The sequence below is a fragment of the Dioscorea cayenensis genome, chromosome 20 (assembly GCF_009730915.1).
Source record: "Dioscorea cayenensis subsp. rotundata cultivar TDr96_F1 chromosome 20, TDr96_F1_v2_PseudoChromosome.rev07_lg8_w22 25.fasta, whole genome shotgun sequence".
NCBI lineage: Eukaryota > Viridiplantae > Streptophyta > Magnoliopsida > Dioscoreales > Dioscoreaceae > Dioscorea > Dioscorea cayenensis.
The window spans coordinates 20155516-20164415 of NC_052490.1; the positions used below are offsets into that span (position 1 = coordinate 20155516).

An 8900-nucleotide genomic window follows, 5' to 3' on the forward strand; every position below is an offset into this window, starting at 1 on the left:
CAGGCATTTTATTCTTTTGGCCGTTAGAAGCGAAATCTTCAGCGTTGTAGATGACGGTGATGTAAAGGGAACATGAAGGGCAGCGAGCGATCTCCTTGCCAGCTCAGAGGTCCTCCTTGGTGATCTGGAAGAGGTCGCCGCACGGACAAGGGTAGGTGAACGCTTGAAGCTCATCGCTCCACTCCATGTCCTTGATCTCCACATCGTCGTACGACATCTCTACCGGCGAGCTTGAAGATCGATTAGAACGGTGACGGCGGGCGAGAAGGGAGACGAGGAGGGGAATCAAAAGGTTGAAGACCTCAAGCGACGGCGATGAGCAACTCCACTCTCCTCAACATCCTCTCCGCCCGCACCTTCACCACCTCTGTCCATCTTTTCCTCAACTCCACCCCACTCCATCCTTCCCTCTTGCACTGCATCTCCTCCCACGCCCCCAACACGAATGTAATGGCGGGAAGGTTGAAAGCGGGTAAGTTGAAGGCGCCAATGAATTTAAAGCAAAGGCACGTGAGGAGAAGAATGGAGAGAAAAAACATCAATGGGTAAAGATGCTGCTGACTCGGCGGGTGATGTGGCGGAGTCTTCAACAGCTGGACCTATGGGCAAACAGGAAAGGAAGAGCAACGCTCGGTGGAAAGATTATGTTTGCATCTGACAGCTTGGCAGTATGAAGGGGAGGGATTGGAGGAGAGATGATACTCTGGTATAAAAGCTAAGGCTTTGCTTGGGGTGAAGGGTTGGAGGGTTGGGGAGGGTTTTGGAGGTAAGGGTTATTTGAACCCTTGCTTGGGGTGAGGGGTTGGGGGTAAAGTACAGGTTTGGAGGTAAATGGGGGGTTGAAAACAACCCATTTTACCTTTCAACCCCCCATTTACCTCCACTTCTCAACCCTTCAAATTGGAGGGTTGAGAAAGGTTCATATTTTTTATGACAAAAATGCCCTTAATAGAATAAATAGTGTTTTTTAAAAATTATTATTTTTTAATTAAACAATTATTATTCTTTATTATTAAGTTTATATTTCAAACGGTAAACATCCTATTTTGATAATATTATTTTATGTTTCTGACTTTAGGATAATAAATATTGAAAGAGTAATGCTATATAGAACGAAAACCTCACACGAAACCAGCCACACGAATGATGTGGCTGGTGACGTGTTTTTTTTTTTAATTAAAAAAAAAATTAAAAAGAGAAGAGAGCCACACGTGATCTCTGTCTCATTTCTCTCTCTTTCTCTCTCTCTCTCTCGTTTGAGTGTATACTCCAGGCCGATCTTGGTCTCCCCCGCTCCCGGCCACCGTCGGTCTCCCCGCTCCCGGTCGCCGTCGGTCTTCCCGCTCCCGGCCTCCGTCGGTCTCCCCGCTCCCGACCTCCGTCGGTCTCCCCCACTCCCGGCCCCGTCTGTCTCTCCCGCCTCCCGGCCCCGGTCTGTCTCCCCGTTCCGGCCCCTGTCGTCTCCCCGCTCCCGGTCCCCGAACTTACGGCCAGGAGTTGAGGAGGAAGCCGCAGCCGGGATGGGGCCGGGAAACGTGTGGCTCTCTTCTCTTTTTAATTTTTTTTTTAATTAAAAACACGTCACCAACCACATCATTCGTGTAGTTTGGTTTTCAGTGATGAGTTTTCGTTCTATATAGCATTACTCATATTGAAAACACAAGACATATCAAGGATATTTTGGTAATATTAGCACCAATCTTTATTTTCCTTTACCTCTAATCCAAAACAAAAAGTTAAATAACCTCCATTTACTTTCCTCTTACCCGAAATATGATATAAGTTCAACCTTTATCTTCTTTTTTTTACTTTACCTTACCTTACCTTACCGTATTTTATGAACCTTCCCCACGCTCCATTCAAGCAAAGCCTAAAGGGAAAGGGAGAAAAGGGCAGCAAAGAAGAAAGGAGAAGGTTCTGGGGCTCGTACGGTTTCCGGCGTTGTCTCCGGCTTCCGGCGAGAGGGAAGTGATTCCCGTTATCGGTACTAGTTTCTTTTGTTTTCAGTAGATCTAAGCTCTGAGAGCTTGGGATAATATTTGGTGTTTGTTTGGAACTCTCTGTTCTTATGAGTAGATTGGTACTAATCTGAACATTTATGGATTGTTGAATGTTGGATCCTTATGATGTGTTGTTGATTGATGAGATTTTTCTTGAAACTAATGGAAGAGGATCACTATGGAAAGAGTTTATCCTGATTTTTACTGTCTTTGGATTGATATTCTGGTTTTGGCTGTGAATCCATTACAACGAACCCACCTCTCGACAGCTCCACCGCCTTCTCTCTCCTCCTCCCTCTCCTCTCCCTCTCCCTCTCCCTCTCCCCAACCCCCATTGAAGCAGGATTGAGTTGCATTGTTGCCATAAAGCCTCGGATTGGATTGAGACATAACCGTCGTGAGATCGCCGGCGACCTGGGTCAGCAGCGCGCCGCTCCTTGCTAAGAAGGTGAGCCCCTTGTGCTCTCTTTGGGGTTTTGATCTCTTGTTTCTAGTCGCTTAGTTGATTTGGTGTTTCTTGAGTGATTTGTTTGCTGTTTGGTTGATTAGGATTTATTTTTTATTTTTTATTTTTTTGGATTTTTTAGATCTGATTGTGTGGTTGATTAGGGTTTCTCACTACCTTATAATATATCAGTCATTATTGGTGTCATTACCTGAATTTCATGTTCTGATTATACCTATCTCTATGATGCTAATGTAGTAATGTTTTAACTTTTACATAGGGCATTCCTTAGGAATTTGAGAAGTATGTTGATCGAGTGAAACAATGTCTTTAGCTTCTTGGTTTGTTAACAGCTTTTTTTTATATATTTCAGGATAGCTTTCCAGAGCAAAAATTGTGGATGATAACTGGATTTGGCCTCCCAGGTATATATATTGTACAAAACATCCTTAAGAAAGGAGTAATACTTATTAGGGATCACAATTTGAGGATTGTATATTACACCTGCAAGGCAATGTTTAACTGCAATTAGTTCTTGTGCAAAGTCTTCTCTTTTCTTTATTTATTTTTCTGCTCTGTTAATGATGATTCACAAACCAAAAAGGTGCAAACATAGATTATTTATGTTGCTGCTCTGTTAAAGATGATTCATGAACCAAAAGGGGCAAACAGTACAACATCTAGCATCCTCTAAGTGACTATTAGCTGAATAAACACCCTCTACTTCTGAGGGTCTTAGAGAAGCCTTTGTAAAATTCAATTTAAGAGAAGCATATGCATCATTTATTATATGCATTCAATTTAAGAGAAGTATACATGATAGTCTTGGTTCCTCATTTATGATTTTTTTTTTCTTTTATTTCATGTCGTTAAAATATTTTGTACTTTATTGTGTCTTAATATGAAAACAAACAGAAAATTCCTATAATGAGCTATAAATAATTGCTTTGTACATATAATATACTTAGTTCCAATATTTCTCTCTTTTTTTTTTATATGTAACCTATATTTATGTTTCTAACCTATATTTATTGCTTGGTGTTATTGAATGGATGAGTAAAGGAAGAAAGTTCTTTGACTGGCCTTGAGTAATTCTAAAGATGCATATGCTTTATATGGTCGATACCATTTATGGTGGGATTAGCATTTAGAGGTATTTTTGTGTTGTGGAGACACTCAAACATACTTTATAAGAGATCAGTACAGTAGATATCTCAATTAGTTGCTCGTATGCATCTAAGAATTCAACATAAAGCTGAATTCTATGTAGGTTCAACATAAAGGAGAAATGAGATCATAGTTAAAAGTGTCACCATTTTGATCACCAGGATCATGATCATTTGAACATTTGACTTGGTTTTGTTGTTAAAATTTTTTAGCAATGAGGGAAACTACATTTGAGTTCTTGTATTTACTTTATTTTATCTTGGTTAGGATCTACTTAGCCAGTTATTTTGGGGGAATTTTATTGGGGAACCTTTAATTTAATTAAACATAGTACCTAATACATACAAAAATTTTACAATCTACCTTATTTGAATGTTAGTAAGTTGGAAGAAGACTGCCAAGGATGCACATATATATATATATATATATATATATATTTGGTGGGATCTCATTGGCATTTACTGTACATATTTTAATGTATCTCATTTTATCATATTTATCTTGAGTTTTGAATTCATTTTCTTTAGTTTTTTTATTGGGAATGCTATCCATGTGCAATTTTCACATGATACTTCCGGGATCTTAGTGGTGTTTCTTTGTGGTCATTTAGAGCTGCCAAGGCTCCTAAAGACAAAGAACAACCTTATAGCTACTTGTAACCATTCACAGAAACGCCCTCGCATGGCAAAAGTAGTGCGGAGAGTCAAATTCAATGTTGAGCCATTGGAATATGGGGTTGTGCTTCCTGGAAAATTATGGTCTACAAACCAGACCATATTTCCAAGAGTGCAGTTTATGTTTTTCTCTTTAAGTTTCTTGGATGAGTAGCTGTGTTTTATGGCTGTATAACTGAGTGACTAATTTTCCTGGCATCCTTGAATCTTAATGTACCTGTATTAGTTTTCCTTGTTGTACATGAATGAATTGGAATATTGTAAATTTTTTTTTATAATATGCTGACTTCTCTTGGTTGCAGGTTGTAGAAGTCGAGTTAGATACCTAAGCATATTAGATCCAACACAAATGTGTCACTATATATCAGAGATACTAGATGCTGGACTGCTTGGGCCTCTATTTATGGTTATTACTTTTCCTTTTTCTTTCTTGTGATGCTCTAACTTAGAAATACTCCTGTTCAGTAGCAAACATGACAAAAAATTGAACTTAAGTTTATTATGATGGGTTATGTTTTCCATTTCCTGTTTTACAAGTTTGATGATGATATTAAGTTTAATCATGAGGAGATTTACAGGAATTGGTATCTTCTGAAGTTAGAGGTTTGTGTTTATTTTTCACTAAACTATGTATGGGTTGCCTATTTGCTATTAATCTTTAAACCGACGAAAATCAACTGGCATCTTTACTGTAATAATTTCAGTTTATATTCATTGATAATTTGATAGGGAGTGTGACTTGTTTATATTGTTGTTCATCTTATTTATTTTGAAGTTCTTTGGTGCATTAATTTCATTTATTATCTGTCATATGTTTTATATTTATGGTAAATGTGTTATTCTACCAAATTTGTTGTTTTGTCATGCAATTTTGGGACATTACTGGCTCTATTATCCTCTTGATGTGTTTTCAGGACACGGTTAGTTGAGACACTAGGGACTCTGGGATTTTCCTTTATGATTTCGGTGACTGTTGGTGGTATTGCCTGGCATGCTGTTGATATGGAGCAGGCATGGACTTCTTTCTGTTTATTTTTTGATATCTTGGGCTAACATAGCTATGAACACCATTTCTTGCCTTATCAAATGTTGGTAGATTGTTTTACTGGTGTCCTTTTGGATTTTGTACGTGTTCTTAGAGCTCTGTTGTTATTTCTTTTGAAACTAAAGATATGATTGCTGACAATTTGACCGTGTTTACATTCACAGCCTACTGGTCTTAGCTCCAGATGTAGTTGGTCATGCTAATCTTGTCACATCCATTGCCATCCTGGCCATCATCATGAAGTTGACTTGGATCATCCTGCACTGACATTGAGCATGATGATCATGTCAATGTCTGTTACAGAAAGGTCTGTGAGTCATTTGGGATGATTTTTATGTTTCTATTTATTTATATTGTGGTTGAATTATCTTTGATCCTGTAGAAATGATATGATTATACTGATTTCTATTAAAGAAGTGTTTATAAATTGTTTTTGGATGGTACATTTTATACAGTTCTACTAACTTGCATATCAATGTAGAATTGTTCTGTCTTGATTTATGATCAATATCATCTTTTATTTGCCATACCATTTTTGTCATTGATTCAATGTGTTATGCCTGTGGTATGCCTATGTTCATCTCAAGGGTAGCTATGACTGCTAAGTATTTGATTTTTGCAAAATGGTTGCAAACTAAAGACAAAGTGAACAGGTCATTCTAACCCCTAAACTTGATGAGGCCAAACACTTGCTATTATTAAATTTATAATTGGCTTCTTGTCAGACTCTTACATAGTGCACACCTTTGTCTCATTAGCAAAAACAAAATGGATATTAATCCACCTGCAATTTTTCTTATTAAATGGTAGAAAATGAAGCTAAATATCTGTTTGGACATTATCGAAGCCATGACATGAAGGTGGTTTAGCTTGTTATTATGTATTGGCAAGTGGAAGGAAGACATTCATTTCTTCTGGCTGGTAAACTAGGCTTTATTGAATCACAAAGAAAGCAACTGGGAGAAGGAAGGAAGTGGAACGCAAGCAAATATCATAGGGCTACGGGAATAAAGGGGATCTATTAATCTATCATACTAAATGTTTTATTTTTAAGTTCAATATTGAATGCTTATTTTGGATTTCAAGTATTGATAAAGCTTGTGGATGATGCATCTAAGTTTTTAAATGAAGGTTATGACTAACACACCTATTGCACAAACACATTAGAAACAACGATGATCATGTGAAATGGAAAAATTGAATTAAATGCATAATTTAGCTGCCTGTATAACTCACAAACTCGATTATGACCTTAGTTTATCTGCTTGAATGTAAAATGTGTTAGATTTGTCAGATCTCTATCCATTTGCTTCATGTGAAGTACATTGACCATTGGCTATTGTTTTTTTTATTGTCTCAACTGATATGTTGAACTATTTTTGTTTAATTTCATCTAGGTAGTTGTGCTTAATTCTTGTGAAGTTCAATTGGTTGTATGGAGTTTTTAACCTTTTTTGGGCAAAATATGGATTTAAGATGATTAATGTGAAGTATTAGTTTTATGTTCTGTTTTATTGTAGAAACATACATGTTAAATATGCTCATTGTTGATTGATGGTGTTGGAATTTCTTCTCAAATAAACATGTGATTGGATCTAAGATGTTTTTAACTTGAGTTTTTTTTTAAGTTATACTTTAGTAATTCTTCAGAAACCTATTTTTCTATTTTTTAAGTTATTCCTTCAGCCATTAGAACCATCCATGCAAGGTGAACCATATTCCTTTGTTGATGATATTTATACCTTCTTTAGGCGAGCTAAGGTGTTTATAACTTCCAACTTTGTGCTACCATGTTGTACATTATGAGAATCATATATTCAAAATTCATGTTTTTGATTTTGCACGATTTAAGTTGTGTTTGTCCAAGTTACATGTTCAATTAATTTGATATTAATGGAAGGATGAGAGCTATCCTGATAGACTGGCTGATAGAAGTACAACACTTGCTCCCTATAATTGATTTCATATGACTTGAATTATTGTTCTGAATTGCTATGAATGCTACTTTGTGGTACAGGTTCACTATAAATTTAAGCTCATGGATGAGACTTGTATCTGACTGTGAACATAATAGACTGGTTCTTAGCTCGGCAAACTGTGGTTAGGAAGAAGGTTCAGTTGGTTGGGGTTACAGCCATGCTTCTTGCATGCAAATATGAGGAAATATCAGTTCCTATTGTGGAGGACTTTATTTTGATCTTTGATAGGGCTTATACTAGATCAGAAGTTCTTGAAATGGTAAGCAATCATGAAAATTCATATACATAGTAAATAGTACTAAGTCGGCAATGAGCAACTACTTAACATTGTAAATACATGCTTGACATACTTCCGTGAATTTTTTGCTCAGGAGAAATTAATTGTTAGCACTTTGCAATTCAATATGTCTGTACCCACTCCATATCCTTTTATGAGGAGGTTCCTGCAAGCAGCGGAGTTTGACAAGAAGGTAAGTTTTATATCCTTTTTACCTATCGATATAGAACATACATTTTTTCACTTATTTGGTAATTTGATATGTTAAAATGTATCTTGAATCAGCTGGAGCTCCTTTTCATTTTTCGTCATAGATTTATGTCTTGTCGAGTATCAAATGCTTAAGTTTCGTCCTTCGCTGTTGGCTGCCGCTGCCATTTATACAGCTCAGTGTACTCTCAGAGGATTCAGACATTGGACGAGGACTAGTGAGCTGCATATTACTTACTCAGAGGAGCAACTTATGTGAATTCGCTATTATCCTTAACCTAGAAATCAAGTTCTTGCACATAATATTAGTTACCGATTTGTTTTTATTATATGCAGAGAGTGTTCGAGATTAATGGTTGATTTTCATCAGAAAGCAGAGAGTTGGAAAGCTCACAGGGGTACACAGAAAATACAGTACACTAAAGTTTGGTTGCACAGCAAAATCTGATCCAACTCTCTTTCTACTGGAAAACTAGGAACTAGGCACTAGTTTGGAATATTTTGACATCTTATGCTAATTTGATTTTCTTGACATCTCATCAAAGCCATGCGACTGAAGTTGAGGAAGTTGCTGTGGATAATCCTTGGTGTGTTTCATATGATAATTTGGTGTTTGATTAAGTCACTTGAACTACCATTTCCAAGAGACCAAGTTAATAAATTTGCCTTTCGCTCGTATCTTTTACTGAGCTTTATTAGTTCTCTTTTTAAGTCTTTGATTTTTATGTCAATAATTTTTAAAGCCCATGTTGCATGTTTATCCTTTTGGTGCATTTGCCAAAATTTAGTACTGTGATTTCAAACAAGTCTATTGGTATCATGCACAATATTTTTGTACATGTTGCCCATGAATTGATATGAAATACAGAATATATATTAGTAAAATTAATTTTATATAAATTAATTTTTTTCAAAGAATAAACAATATCGTGCTGAAAACCGTAACAAAAAAATAATTAAAAAAATTGTGTCAAATACTGTGCTAAATATCAAATTAATAAAATGATGCCAAAATCGTACCAAATATGGAACCCAAGAACCATGCCAAAAACATATAATAATGTTTGACATTGTCAGAAAAAAATCATACCAAAACTGTGACA

At 36.4% G+C, this 8900-nt stretch overlaps 1 protein-coding gene and 1 long non-coding RNA gene across 2 annotated transcripts; both read left to right on the top strand.

Moving 5' to 3' along the window:
* Positions 1 to 1842: 1842 nt before the first annotated feature.
* Positions 1843 to 5297, top strand: LOC120251521. Its single transcript, XR_005533432.1, has 4 exons — positions 1843 to 2448; positions 2819 to 2870; positions 4589 to 4692; positions 5201 to 5297. It is a non-coding gene; the product is annotated as an uncharacterized LOC120251521 (long non-coding RNA).
* Positions 5298 to 5307: 10 nt separating this feature from the next.
* On the top strand, positions 5308 to 8475 carry LOC120251520 (cyclin-B2-2-like). Its single transcript, XM_039260063.1, is given in 10 exon segments — positions 5308 to 5411; positions 5496 to 5639; positions 7177 to 7265; positions 7349 to 7379; positions 7382 to 7569; positions 7682 to 7780; positions 7873 to 7884; positions 7886 to 8052; positions 8134 to 8179; positions 8181 to 8475. Coding segments are annotated over 8 exon segments (669 nt in total). The 5' UTR covers positions 5308 to 5411; positions 5496 to 5639; positions 7177 to 7232; the 3' UTR covers positions 8274 to 8475.
* Positions 8476 to 8900: the final 425 nt, after the last annotated feature.